This window comes from Cebus imitator, unplaced genomic scaffold (genome assembly GCF_001604975.1).
Source record: "Cebus imitator isolate Cc_AM_T3 unplaced genomic scaffold, Cebus_imitator-1.0 Scaffold41, whole genome shotgun sequence".
NCBI lineage: Eukaryota > Metazoa > Chordata > Mammalia > Primates > Cebidae > Cebus > Cebus imitator.
Window position 1 is genome coordinate 1,403,065 of NW_016107356.1, and position 15,411 is coordinate 1,418,475.

At 41.7% G+C, this 15,411-nt stretch overlaps 1 protein-coding gene and 1 non-coding gene across 2 annotated transcripts in view; one reads left to right on the top strand and one right to left on the bottom strand.

Annotated features, from left to right (window-relative positions):
- MYOM1 (myomesin 1) overlaps positions 1-15,411 on the bottom strand; it is a 168,465-nt gene that overhangs the window by 16,543 nt on the left and 136,511 nt on the right. Inside the window, exons 26-33 of the mRNA XM_017526074.2 lie at positions 11,213-11,349; positions 7,214-7,358; positions 6,162-6,221; positions 5,800-5,867; positions 2,394-2,507; positions 1,434-1,521; positions 376-414; positions 176-281 (exon numbers count right to left, since the gene is read on the bottom strand). Of these exons, the coding sequence (XP_017381563.1) occupies positions 176-281; positions 376-414; positions 1,434-1,521; positions 2,394-2,507; positions 5,800-5,867; positions 6,162-6,221; positions 7,214-7,358; positions 11,213-11,349 (757 nt within the window). The remainder of the gene's footprint in view (positions 1-175; positions 282-375; positions 415-1,433; positions 1,522-2,393; positions 2,508-5,799; positions 5,868-6,161; positions 6,222-7,213; positions 7,359-11,212; positions 11,350-15,411) is intronic.
- Positions 10,416-10,476, top strand: LOC119470817. Its single transcript, XR_005199788.1, has one exon. It is a non-coding gene; the product is annotated as a U7 small nuclear RNA (small nuclear RNA).

Here is a 15,411-nt window from a genome sequence, read left to right on the forward strand (position 1 = left end):
TTTTGCATTTTTAGTAGACACAGGGTTTCACCATGTTGGCCAGGCCTGTCTCAAACTCCTGACCTCAAATGATCCACCTGCCTTGGCTTCCCAAAATGGTGGGATTACAGGCATGTGCCACAGTGCCTGGTGGGGAAAGAATTTCTACACAGCAAGTAAGTTCCCATTTACTTACTTGTGGGACCAGTTAACTTTCAAATCTTCCACATAGTAAGTTACAAATGAATACAGCCGGATGCCTTCAGCTGTGCTCTGGATTTTCAGGTCTGTAGCAGACAAAGCTGAAAGAAGAAAATAGCATATTTCATGCATCTGTACACCCCTCCTGGCAAGAGGATTATAAAGCATTGTTGTGGTGGGAAATGTTTAACTTACCTATTTTTTTGCATACTTCTGTCATCAGTTCCTTAAAGGCTGTGGAGAGAGATTCATAGCCAAAGCTTTAGCAGAAAAATTCTCAGTGTAAGGTTAAATCTCAAATTCTTAGCTCTCAGAACTTCCCTCTCTGGGTGAAAGGAAATGGAAACAAGGGAATGTGTTGACCCATTGATAAGGAGTGTTCTCTGAAGAAATAATTCAATTTCATCAAGTTTTAAAAGATCCCTGCTTGTTTTGATATTTTTTCCCTTGAGTTCTTTGTAATTATTGCCATATTTACATTCTAGAGAAAGGGCCACAAGAGATTTCTAGGAAGGTCCTTGGCTTTGAGATTTGCTTTCTCCTTAATTCCCAGGAAGGCTTAGTTTACTTTAGAGGACATTTTCTTATCCGTGTCATTGATTCATAATGAATTAACCATGTAGATCTCCTGGCCTTTGTCAGCCTTATAATGCTTTTTGCCAATAAACACATTTAGCCCCACCTCTACCTAAAGTGGGAAGGTGACATTAGTCAGACTTCTGCTGTTTGTTAGCAATATTATTTAAAAAATCTTGTTCAGGAACAGAATGGTAAGTTTGGGGGTCCCATGTAGATTTTCATCATCATGATATATTTGTCCTTAGTAGACTCTGAAAAGTGGAAGTTGCTTTCTTGCTCTGCTAAAAACTGCAAGGCTTTAAATTTCATATATAAATCTTGCTTGCTACCTTTAGAGTGGACTATTTTTCATCATGCTTCTCACAGAAGTTTTTGAGCCTGGAACATTTTTTACAGAGTTCAAACAAAAATAACGATTTAAATTGAAAACAGACCCCTTGCAGACTCTGCACTATAAATTCTCTGAGGATCAAAAATACACTTCTGATTTTGAAGATGACTAGAAGTGAAGTAGTTTTGAGTAAAACAGTTCACCCTGTTGGAATTTCAATTAAGCCAAAATCTGTGGACAAAAAAATCAGCATGACTTCAATTGTCAGCTCGGCCTCAATCATCAGTCTGGTAAGCTGTATGCAGAAACACACAAGACAGACCCCAGCAGCTGGTAGACTGACCTTCATCCACAAGCTTCAGTCTGCTCTTATCTTTTCCTCGGTCATCTTTCAGAATAACTTCATAAATCCCAGCATCTTTCTTGGAAAACTAAGGGGGAATAGATATACCACATTATACCTTTTGTAGCCTCAGGGCATGGTATCTGCATTTTTTTCTACTGCTTTTTCCTTTTTTTTTTTTTTTAAAGAGACAAGGGTCTTACTCTGTTGCCCAGGCTGGAGTGCAGATGAGTGATTATAGCTCACTGTATCCTTGATCTCCTGGCCTCAAGCGTTGGCCTCCCAAAGCACTGGGATTACAGGTGTGAGCCACTGCACCTGACCTGGTATCTGCATTTTTAAAGGCCCTTGATTTACAGAACTGCCATCAAAGCACACTTTGAGCAAGCATCTAACTGTGTGAGTGGTGAACTGTTCACAGATGTAGAAATGTGCCTCTCCATAATGATTTGACCAGTAAGCTAGCAGTCCTGACTTTTTACATTCTAAGGCTGTAACTGACAGGAGGCTTAAAGTCCTTACCTTTTACTCTGCTTTCATGTATTAAAACAAGTGGTCACTAGTTTTATAGTAATATATTTAAATGCTGTGCTCTTTTAGACAGAAAGTAGATAAAAATCTCTCCTTAAATGAATACCATGTCTGATGTCTCTGTACTTTTAGAGAACAAGTTACCAGGAGGCTTAAGTACAAAGAAAGAAAGATCCACTTAACTGCCCATATATGGATAAAAATAACTCAGGAAAGCAAGAGTTGTGGCATTCAGCTGATACTCGTTTGCTATGTAACAAATCCACACACATCACAAGGCTAGAGAAGCTTTTGTGTTCCTACAACAGTTGGAAGTAAGCTAATATAAATCCCCTGGTCATGAAAGGAATACAGAATCTAGTCGCTGCTTTGGGGTAAGATAGAGGGTAGAGAGCTAATATAATACATTTTACATTTATAATCACCTACCTCTGTTATAAGCAGGGTACATATACCATCCTTAAAGTCATGTTTTTCATCCACTGATATCTCCCTCTCATCTTTGTACCACACAATATGAGTCTCCTTTTTAATATTGGCCACCTGGGAGAAAAACCATAATTACTTTTCTTAAAATAAGGAAATGTACTCTTGTGAAGCTAAACAGTTCTTAATGCAGCAAGATACAGAAGAAAAAGCACTGAATGTGGAGTGAGAAGACACACATTTTTAAAGGAATCAATTGAAAGCTCTTTTAATTGAGAAAAGAGTTTAGAATCAAGTGGACACCAATGAATAAACCTGAATCAATTGCATCTCTATTTCCAGCAGTGAAAATTGACTTTAAAATCATGTGGTAGGAAAGAAAAGGGAGAACAGATACATTTATACTTACACACATAATTAAATGAAAACAGAAATCTCAAAACCAAAGGAAGACAAATCCCATCAGATTAAAATACAGGCTGTGTTACAAAAACAAATGGCTTTATTAAAGTAAGCCCCAATCTATATCTAAAAATTTAATAAAAGATAAATGATGCATTGCAAATACATGTGGAGGGGAGGCATGGATTAATAAATTAATTCACAATTTTGAGGAGACTCACTTAGATACACTAATCCACTCATCATATCATCTATTTCAAATGGACTGAACAACTGCATATGGTTAAAGGGGTCTTGAACTTTATCTACAATGCTTGAATTTTTTTACAAGGGAGAATATGCTAATGTATTTCTCGTATAATTCAAATTGTATGAAAAAGTAAAGACTTCCTACAAATCAAGAACACCATCTCAAAGACCCCACTGAATAATGGGTGAAACGTACATATCATTCCCCAAAGAGAAAATACAACTATAAAACCAACAAAGAAAATGTTGTCTTATTATACACGAGTATATGCAAGTTTTAAAATGTAAAACAATTTCAGCCAATAAATAAACATAGGAACTGCCCTGGTAACTGTAGTGAAACTACTATACATAATCATTCTTTATGACCCTGCAAACTGGTTCCTGAACTATAGAAAGTGTGTTACCAGCTGACCTTGCTTACATAAAAACAACCCCGACTGGAAAGCTTTATCTGGACCCAGAGGACTAGAAATGTACTCCACAGCTTTGAGCTTTGCTGAGTACATTGCTCTTGTAATTTGGACACATCCCTTGTGTGTCTCTGGAAGCTCTGCTTAGGAAATTGTTACAAGAGATACTAGTTCCTCCGGCATGAAGGCTTTTTGCTTTTGTTTTTTTTTTAAAGCCATGGTGCCTTCCTGCACCTGCCCAAAGTGGACCTTGTCTCTTTGCATCTGAGCTTTCTGTTGTCCAGGGTGGCAAAGATCATAGCTCCACATGTGGACTTCTGCGGGAGAGGAAGTCCCAGTGTGCAAGCTAGAGTTCCTCCTACATTCAGTTTGTTTGTTTATTTGAGACAGAGTCTCACTCCATCACCTAGGCTGCAGTGCAGTGGTGTGATCTCGGCTCACTGTAACCTCTGCCTCCCAGGTTCAAGCAATTCTCCCACCTCAGCCTCCCAAGTTGCTGGGACCACAGGTGCCTGGCACCATGCCTGGCTAAATTTTGTATATTTAGAAGAGATAGTGTTTTACCATATTGGACAGGCTGGTCTTGAACTCCTGACCCCAAGTGATCCACCTGCCTTGGCCTCCCAAAGTGCAAGGATTATAGGCGTCAGCCACCACACTTGGCCCCCTCCTACGTTTTATTGAATAGACTAGTGCCAAGCAAGGCCCATGATACTCTCGTGAGTCTGAGTGATTAGCTGTGCATACTCATGAACTGTCATGCGATATGTGAGTGGCTAAATTTATAGAAATTGCTACAATAATGGAACAAAGAGGAAAGGGGAGCCTTCTAGAGATGACTGAGCTGGGCCTGGGAAAGGATTTTGTCAGAGAAGCTGAAAGAAGGTCATTCCAAGGCCGGGCGCGGTGGCTCACGCCTGTAATCCCAGCACTTTGGGAGGCCGAGGCGGGTGGATCACGAGGTCAAGAGATCGAGACCATCCTGGTCAACGTGGTGAAACCCCGTCTCCACTAAAACTACAAAAAATTAGCTGGGCATGGTGGCGCGTGCCTGTAATCCCAGCTACTCAGGAGGCTGAGGCAGGAGAATTGCCTGAACCCGGGAGGCGGAGGTTGCGGTGAGCCGAGATCGCGCCATTGCATTCCAGCCTGGGTAACAAGAGCGAAAAACTGCATCTAAAAAAAAAAAAAAAAAGAAGGTCATTCCAGGCATTGGAACAACAGCATAAGCACGAAATGTGTGAATATTCACAACCTATTTCCAGGCTGTCCTTGGTTGCTCAGAATCTGGGTACAGGGCTGATTCTCCTGAGAACAGTGATCACAGGACACCAGAGCTCCCCTGCAGAGGGCTACAGCAATCACAGAAGGGGAGGGATGTGTGGGCTTTTGAAAAGGGCTGGCTTATAGTGAGGGGCTATAGATGAGGAAGTGAGTGGGGGACAGCAAGACAGAGGGCAGCTGGGATGAGATAGAAGGTGAGGGTTTCAGCTGCTGCCAGAGAAAGAGTTTTTCAAGCAGCATTGCCATCTCCTGTGAGGCTAAAACCTAGAATTATTTTCCTTATATGTATTTCTGATAGACTGCTGTTTCTTTGTGTTTATCAGATCTAGTAGACACTGGGGCACTTGGTTTCTGGCTTACCTCATGACAATTGTGAAATCCAGACCCAATGCCATACCTATGCTTCCACTTGTCACCGTCGGCCAGCAGGACCTTCATGCTCCAATCTCACCCACCAGTTCCTTACCCAAAACATTTCTGATGACTCACTCAGCTACATACCGCATGCTAAGGTACAAACTAGTTTAGAATGCTATATAGAATTTTTCCCCCGAATCTTTCCAAAGTCCTAATAAGACAATTGGTTATGAGCTGCCAGCTCTTTTCCACATTTCTCCCTCAAGACAGCACAGTGGCTTGGAGTTAGTGGCACAGCTGGGCAACACCCAGGGGTATTGTTGAGCCACCCTCACAATTTACATAGCAAGGTCCACGAAACTGCCACTGGAGTGATTCTGGAATAGATCTATGATTTAGAATATAGATTTGGCTTAAAACAAAAACAATGTGAGAGTCTTTAGAGATTACTAATTATATAAAGGTCTAGGGTCTTACCAAGTAGGTCATGAGTAGTGAATAGGAATGATCACCTTGCCTTCTCATACTTTATGCCATTCTATTTTAAATCTTTCTTATCAACAAATGGTTACGGTAACATTCAACAGTAAATATGTGTCCCGCTTATCATTTTGGCTCAGATGGAGGAGATGAAAAATTGATCTTCCTCTTCTCCACATTCTATTTCCCTTGAATCAAATATTAAAGATTTATCTACCTCTTACCTTGCATTTCAATAGTACATTACATTCACCAGTCACTTCCCAGCTCAAATACTCAGCAAAGTGAGGACCTATAAAATTTTAACGACATTAGTAATTACTCTATTAAACACAAGTGCAAAATCAAAGCTCACACTTAAGTCCTAAGGTGATTTAGGTCTGAAGACAAATTTTTAAAATTCTGGATTTAGCTTTTAAATATTTTAATGTCTACATATTAGACTATAGATGTTTTCAATTATTTTAATTTACTAGGGGTCATTAACATAATCAATAATATTTATTTTAATTTGTTATGGAAATAACCTTGGAACATTTTGTACAAAAAATTAAAAATTTTCTCTTTATCCACTGCCTGTTTTTACCTTGTTTCCTGAGCCATTCTTGCCGCTGGAATTCAGCTTCTTTCTGGAGCTTTTTGAAAACTACAAATTGAAAAATAAGGAAGTGTGAAATTGAGTTGGGTGTTATAATTGCACATGTCAGCCACTGCGCTAAGTGATTTATATTCATTATTGTAACATTCATACGTTGTGACAACCCTGCTCCTTTTTGATCTTTATAGATGAAGAAATAGGTTTAGGAGGGTTCAATAAATTGTCCAAGGTCATAAAGCTAGGAAACAGTGAAATATTATTAGATGTTGCAAATACAGAGATCTGGCCAGCCTTTCCATTGCCTTCCTAACTGCTACGCTTTAAATCTGCGTGGTAGTAAGTGAACAGCTGACTTACTACAATCTAGTTACAATGTATCATTAGTAGATTCAGCATGCACTTCTTCTGCATATTTTTCTTCTCAATTTTAGTAATTTACAGTAAGTACACATGGTAAAACAGTATCATGGTTTGTTTCTGAGACACATACAGTCTTTGTTGTATTGCAATCTCCCTCACTGGAGAATTTCAGCAATAAACATTTATTTATATACGAAAATATTTAAATGCAGTCTTGCCTGTGGGCTAGGGATAAATTTGGTGTTCTTTTAAATTAACTTTCATTTGTATGAAATAAAATACCATACAAAATATTAACTGTGGTTTGATCTCGGCTCACTGCAACCTCCACCTCCTGATTCAAGTGATTTTCATGCCTCAGCCTCCCAAGTAGCTGGAACTACAGGTGCATGCCACCACACCCGGCTAATTTTTGTATTTTTAGTAGAGACAGAGTTTCACCATGTTGGCCAGGCTGGTCTTGAACTCTTGACCTCAGGTGATCTGCCCACCTTGACCTCCCAAAGTGCTGGGATTACAGGGATGATCCACTGTGCTCAGCTGAAAATTGTATTTTGAACATTAGAATTCAATTAAGCAACGATTCCTACTACCTTTCACATGACAACTTTTGTGCCATGGAGTATTTGGATTGAAGGGAGTATCGAAGCCTGCTGGTTAATGTTCCACGGAATTCTTACCATCTCCAATGAGAACAACAGTAGAATGGTTAGTTGCTTTTCCATCTTGAAGCTGGAAAGAGTACGTTCCCTCATCCTCATCCTGTAGCTGTTCCATGAACATTTCAATGATGCCAGTGTTTCGGTCAATATGCATTTTATATTTCTTCAGTGTGAAAAGAAAATGACAGAGAAATCAGTGAGGCAGATATTTTACTTTGGTGACAATAAGCTTGATGAAATAAAAATAAACCCCAAAGAATAATAATTTTATGCTAGGCACAGTGGTTCATGCCTATAATCCCAGTACTTTGGGAGGCCAAGATGGGAGGATTGCTTGAAGCCAAAAGTTTGAGACCGGCCTAGGCAACCAAGCAAGATCTTGCCTCTATAAAATACAAAAATCATCTGGGCATGGTGGTGTGTGCCTAAAATCCCAGCTACTCAGGAGGCTGAGGTGGGAGGATCTCTTGAACCCAGGAGGTCAAGGCTACAGGAGTCATGATTGTCCCACTGCACTCCCGCCTGGGAAACAGAAGGAGACCATGTCTAAAAATAAGAAATAAAAATTAAAAATTAGAATAACAATTTAAATAAAATTTCTTCAGAATAGAGTAAGTTCTTCATATTCTTATACCCAGGAAAAGGGAAATGTTATGTGGAGTTTTTGACTTAGGCCAGAATAGGTTACCAAAAAGTCTGAGATTTAGTTTCTTTTTTTTAGATGGAGTCTCACTCTGTCACCAGGCTGAAGTACAGTGACGTCATCTCGGCTCACTGTAATCTCTGCCTCCTGGGTTGAAGCAATTCTCCGCCTCAGCCTCCCGAGTAGCTGAGATTACAGGCGTGTGCCACCATGCTAAGATAATTTTTGTATTTTTTAGTAGAGATGGGATTTCACTATGTTGGCCAGGACAGTCTCGATCTCTTGACCTCGTGATCCACCCACCTCAGCCTCCCAAAGTGCTGGGATTATAGGCATGAGCCACCGCGCCCAGCCTCATTTCTTAAATCTAAATAAAGTTTTGTTACCTCATGTCACAAAATGTCAAAAATTGTCTTGAGACTCTCACATTACCTTCTAGGTGTCTGTAGGTATGTATGTTGAGACAGATTCTGGCTCTGTCACCCAGGCTGGAGTGCAGTGGTGTAATCTTGGCTCACTGCGACCTTCGCCTCCTAGGTTCAAGTGATTCTGCTGCCTCAGCCTCCTGAGTAGCTGGGAGTACAGGCATATACCACCATACCCGGCTAATTTTTATACACTTAGTACAGATGCAGTTTTATTATGATGGCCTGGCTGGTCTTGAAGTCCTAAACTCAAGTGATGTGCCCACTGCGGCCTTCCAAAGTGCTGGGATTACAGGAATAAGCCACTGCTCCTGGCCTGCATTATTTTTAATTAGTAGAATAATGTAAAATCATGGGCAGCAGAGGCAGGTATCTTGCTCATTCATTGCTATTTCATTGGTATCTTGCACATGCATGGAATATAATAGGCAATTAACAAACATCTGCTGAACTAATACATGAATAAAAATGCTTCTCTATTTACTTTTTTTTTTTTTTCTCTTTTTAGAGACAGGGTCTCTGTTGCTTAGGCTGGAGGGCAGTGGTGCAATCATAGCTCACTGCAGCCTCGATCTCCTGGACTCAAGCCATCCTCCTGCCTCAGGCTCTTGAGGCTAGGACTACAGGCACGCACCAGCATGCCTCACTAATTGTTAAAAATTTTTTGTAGAGATGAGGTTTTGCTATGTTGCCCAAGCTGGTCTCAAACTCTGAGCCTCAAGCAATTCCCCTGCCTCGGCCTCCCAAAATGCTGGGATTACTGGTGTAAGCCACACGCATGGCCCTATTTGCTTTTACTGAATGGAAATAGCCCTATTAGACTATACTTACTATATCATATTTTAGACAACCTTTTTTTCCCAGAATGTAAAGACAAATTTTAGTCCTTGGGCATGCAAGCACAAATTTCTTAATAGATTTGAATTGGTTAACTTTTGCTATAAGATATCACAGAATGAAGGCTCAGGTCTGGGCTGAACTCTGATGCAACTCACGCTCCCAAGCGTACTCTGCAGGAAGTCAGTCTCCAACTGACACCACATTTTTGCTTAGCATCTCCCTTATCCTCTCCTGCTCCCCTGCAATATATCACTTGAATGAGAAACTACTTCAGACTGTCCTAAGAAATGTGATTTAAGAGAACAGGCAACACGTGTGCCCGCTTGAACACGTGAAGGGGAGTATGTCTATATGCATGTATGCATGAATGTTCACTCAATGGCTATGGGGTGATGAGTGGGGCCAACAACACTTTTCCTTCCTCTCCCCTGGCCAGGTGGTGAGGTAACATTTTGAAAGTGGAGAGGAGACAGGTCGCAGTGGACATAGGAGTCAGGAGTGACTTGTTCTGGCCCCACCCCAAGTCACTCTATGCATTGGAAAGGACTATACTGTATGCTCTCCTAATATTCATGGTACTCGTTTCCCTCTCACTAACAAGTCCTCAAATGTTTTAAAAATACATCTCAGTGAAAAGAGAAAGGGTTGCTAATAATGGCCACAAACCACACCTCTTCTGCCCTTTCAGTTTCCCATTTACACCCATGATAGCACAGGTGATGGTCAGAGCCCGTGAACCCCAGTTCTTCAGTACTACTGGGCACTGGCCTGATCTTGACTTGACTGATGTCAGTGGGGAGGACAAATAAAGCATAGATGTTGTAACTCTATCTATAATACTATGCTTATGTTAAAAGGAAAGCAAAGAAGCCAGGCACGGTGGCTCATGCCTGTAATCCTAGCACTTTGGGAGGCTGAGGTGGGAGGATCACCTGAGGTCAGGAGTTCGAGCCCAGCCTGACCAACATGGAGAAACCCCATCTCTACTAAAAAATACAAGATTCACCGGGCATGGTGGCACATGCCTATAATTCCAGCTACTTGGGAGGCTGAGGCAGGAGAATTGCTTGAACCAGGGAGGCAGAGGTTGTGGTGAACCAAGATCACGCCATTGCACTCCAGCCTGGGTAACAAGAGCGAAACTCTGTTTAAAAAAAAAAAGGAAAGGAAAGAGTATGTATATATATATATATATATATATATATATGTAAAATTACCTATGTGAATATGATACAAACAGACATACACACAGAGAAGCATAGAAAAAAGTCCAAGAATGTATATACCAATATGTACATCAAAGATCCATAAGAAATGTTACAGCTCTTTTAGAATTTGTCTAGCAGGCTTTCGGTTTTTGCTGGAAAACCTCCCCCAACACCAAAAGAAAAGAAAAGCCGTAAGAATGTGTGATTAGTCTTTTCTGAGTCTTCAATGCTTTTTACAATAAGGATGTATTGTGGTTTTTTGTTTTGTTTTGTTTTTGAGACAGAGTCTCGCTCTGTCACCCCGGCTGGAGCATAGTGGCTCAATCTTGGCTCACTGCAACCTCCACCTCCTGGCTTCACTGCAACCTCCACCTCCTGGCTTCAAGCAATTTTCGTGCCTCAACCTCCTAAGTAGCTGGGATTACAGGTGCGTGCCACCCTGCCTGGCTAGGATGTATTATGTTTTTCACCAGAAAAGCAATGAAAGGTATTTTTATTGCATTTTTCAGAGCCATTGGGACAAGAGGCCTATTCTTCATATAATGAATCAGGTCTGTGCTGGGGTTTCCAGTGTGAGTATGATGTGAACTCAGGCAAGGGTGTGGGCTCCTCTGCCTCCCAGGAGACCCACTCTGTTCTTATAGGTGATCACACATCTTGGTTTGCCTGAGACCATTTTGGTTTATGACTGCTGTCCTTTCATTCTCAAATCATCCCAGTTTGCATAATATGATATAGTCAATCTGTATTTTCCTTTCACAGTTTTCACTTGTGAGAAGGATTTCAACTCTCCCACTCCACCACCCAGCGGTTTTTATAACAACATATCCACATCCACATAAGGCTTCCTCAGTGTATTCTACAATGATACATTACAAAGTCTAAACAGTGTAAAACTTACCGGGCCTTCAAAAATTTCCTTCTCGTTAAATATGTAGTTGACTTTGGCATTGGCAGATAGCTTCTCAGCCTGCATCCAAAACCGGACCTGGCCTTTCTCCAAAATTTCAACTGCCAACTCTGATTTAACTGGGACAGCTATGAAAAGTAAAAATAAGCACAGTAATTATATTGGTAACCAATTATATTGATACAGATTTTCCAACAAGTGAAAAAAATAAACCAGGCAATGGAAATGACAATGTAGCACCTGCTTCCTGCAAAGCCCAGAGGCAGTGAGTGGTGCAGGGAATGGCTTAAAGACAGAGAGACTCGGCTCTGATGCTGGGACTGTCACTTAGAGCAAGTCGTTCATCCTCTTTAATCGTAGTTGTTTGAACTGTAAAAACGAGGAAGATGAACTTACCTCTGGGGGTGTAGGGGCACTTCCAGCCAACATCTGTAACTTTCTACTGTGGCTTTTGATTGGTGTTTTTTCTTTCTTTCTTTCTTTCTTTTTTTTTTTTACCGCAGGGTCTCGCTCTGTTGCCTAGTCTGGTGTATAATGACACGGTCTCAGCTCACTGCAACCTCAGCCTCCTGAGTAGCTCGGACAACAGCCACGTACCACCACACCTGGCTAATTTTTTTTTATTAGTCAGGGTCTCACTATGTTGCCCAGGCTGGTCTTGAACTCCTAGCCTCATGTGATCCTCCCTCCCTGACCTCCCAAAGTGTTGGGATTACAGGTGTGAGCCACCTCACCTGGCTGGCATGTGCTGTATTTTAAATTAGAAGCTTCCTAAGCTTATGTCAAATGTAAATTAATATTTCTTTGTATTTATTTTAAAACTACCCTTTTCAAGTTTCAAGGGATGCTCTTCTTTGCATGATTCCATATGCACTACCAAGTTCAGTGTGATAAATTCATTCCAATGCAGGACTGAAAGGGGGCTCAGCTGTCATCTAGTGAGGGGGTTTCATGGTAGAGAAAAGGTGGGCTTTGGAGTCCCACCAAGATCTGGACCAGTTTCTCTTCTCCTTTAAACCTTACGTCCCTCACCTGCTAACATGAATGTGCTGTGAAGAGTAAATATAAGGCTGGGCGTGGTGGCTCATGCCTGTAATCCTAGCACTTTGGGAGGCCGAGGTGGGTGGATCACTTGAGGTCAGGAGCTTGAGACCAGCCTGGACAACATGGCAAAACCCCATCTCTACTAAAATTACACAAATTATCCAGGTGTGGTGGTGGGCGCCTATATCCCAGCTACTCAGGAGGCTGGGGCAGGAGAATTGCTTGAACCTGGGAGGTGGAGGTTGCAGTGAGCCGAGATTGTGCCACTGCACTTCAGCCTGGACAGCAGAGTGAGAGTCTGTCTCAATAAATAAATTAATAAATAAGAGTAAATATAGTAAAAGAACTCATTAAGGTACTGTGAATAATAATCTGTGTTCAAGAAGGTTGGTTCTCTTCTTATCCTCACTTACTAAGGAGAAAACTGCACCCCAGGAGAAAGTGGTAACACGTCTGGGTGGTGGAGCTAAGAGCAGGGTCACTCCAACCTGCTCCCGGACAACAACCAGAAGTCAAAGTAGAAAGTTACAGATGTTGGCTGGAGGTGCCCCTGTGCCCCGAGAGGTAAGTTCATCTTCCTCATTTTTACAGTTGAAACAACTAGGATTCAAAGGGGATGAACCACTTGCTCTTCTGTATTCCTCTTGGTCCTGGTGTACACACGGTGGTTTTCCAGTGTGAGCAGGAGGTCTGAGTGGACCCCAGGGCAGCAGGGGCAGAGTCTAAGCTTCTCCCTTACAGGACACTCATGCTGCTACAAGTAAGTCTTAAGGAGAGTAGAAAATACAGTTTCTTCTAGAAACATCTGGAGGGAGACTTCATTCTAGGAAACCTAATGTATAAGTGAGGAGGTTACCTAACGGGCCCAGAGTGGTGAGGGAGAAGGAGGAGGAACAGGCCTTCCCAGAAGCCTCCAGCTCCCTTACTGTTCACTGTCCTCCCTCAGTCCTGAGAACAGCGTCTGAGGAATGCTGGCCGCCTTGAATGGCCACAGGAGGGCATGGAGCAAACGTGGCCGTGCATACACAGAGACAGCCCGTGTCGTGGTCAGGGAAGCAGGCTCCAGAGGCAGAGAACCTGGGTTTAACCAGCTGTGTGCAAATGATCTAGTTACTTAACCTCTCTGGGCCTCCTGTTCTTCCCCTCTAAAATCAAATTGCCATGATACCAACCCTTTTAAGGTCATTGTGGAATTCAAATAATATATCCTGTTTAAATACCCTATAAAGAGCCTGGCATATAATAATGCTCTATTAATGTTGGCTGTTAATATTTTGGTATCTCTTTCCTCCTCTAGTTGCTTCTACAACACCCTACAAACACCAATTTTTTTTTTTTTTTGAGATGAAGTCTCACTCTGTTGCCCAGGCTGGAGTGCAGTGGCACGATCTCAGCTCACTGCAACCTCTACCTCCCTGGTTCAAGTGATTCTCCTTCCTCAGCCTCCAGAGTAACCGGGATTACAGGCGCCTGCCACCATACCTGGTTAATTTTTACAATCACCAATTTTAGAATATGATATGTGAACAACTAAGAGGATACACCAGTATATCTATATTTATGTATATGTGCTTGTACATGTCTGTACACATATAGCGCATGTGTACAAGAGGAGTAACAACCGGTGTCTGCAAATAAGGGCTTTTATGCAGCATGCTGACAATACCGAAGTGTACCCTCCCCCCACCCCCCAAAATACCTTCAATTCTTGGTGTACGGATATATATTCAAATAAGCTGTCTTTCCACACTGCAATTTAGTATCAATACTGGCAAGATAGACTAAGTCACTTTCTATTTTTAGCTTTGTGCATTTTAATTTTTTCCATTTACTCAGCTCTAAATGTCCTTAGGCTCTTTTCTCTGGCAGTTAATGTACCTCAGCAAAATATGCTATTTGTAGGTTTAAGGCACATGTTTACCGGTTTTCAAAATATTTTTGAAAACAGCTTAAAATAGGAGAATTTACCGTGCCAAAAGATAAAGGAATACCATGCTCTTTATTACATTCTCTATGAAATAAGCTTAAAACCTTACAGAATCGGAAGAAAGTGACTTCATTAACATGCCAGCATTTACAAAGAGGAAGTGGGTATGGATCAAGAAATTACATGTGCCGCTTTGATCCTATCACCAGACCTCTGAAAATCATGTTGTGACCTCATTGGTCTGATAGTGGTAGGGGAAAGAGAAGAGGTGGAGCTTTAGTAATGAAAAAGGCTACTTCCATGGGTTAACAAAAACACTCTTGCTTTGATACTTGCGTGTCAGAGTTTGTTATTTTGTTATTTTTATTTTTATTTTTTGTGACAGATTCTGACTCTATCACCCAGGCTGAAGTGCAGTGGCATGATCACGGTTCACTGCAGCCTCCAGCTCCTGGGCTCAAGTGATCCTCCCACCTCAGCCTCCCAAGGAGCTGGGATTACAGGCGCATGCTGCCACACCGGGCTAATTTTTCTATTTTTGTAGAGGTAGGGTTTCGCCATGTTGCCCAGGCTGGTCTTGAACTCCCAGGCTCAAGTGATCCTCCCACATTGGCCTCCCTAAATGCTGGGATTACAGGCATGAGCCACCTTGCCTGGTCACATGTCAGAGTTATACTCACATTCTGAGGTTCTCCCTCTGTGCCTACCAAAATGTAACACTGGGTCTCTAATAAAAGGATACCTAAGTTTGCTGTTATCCTCTCTCCTAGCACCAATAATCAGATTTCTTGGGCTTACGCAAGATAAAATATCTCAGTATAAATGATACTGACATCAGGCAATGCCTACTGCCTGGATGAATTCTCTTTTCAAGGCCATCTGAACACTGAACTCCAGGGAGGCCTGGGTATCTTGAGGTCCACAGTGACAGCCCATCTTCTCTCATCTCCACCCGTTAAGCTGAATGTAAATGTTGTTTAGACCAGTTGTCTAGACACTTAATCAATGTTTATCATCTGACTAGATTAGTAGGTGCTGCTGTTTCTCTCCATTTCTGTCAATGTTTGAGAGCAGAAGGTACAACCATCCTATGCAGCTTGGAGACTTCTGTTCTGGGCAGCAGGTTCGAGGGTCACTGGTCTGTTTCAATTAATGTTTATATTTTTCCTGAATAGTTTATGGATCAATCAATCCCATAGTTGTTATCTCTGAAGCATTT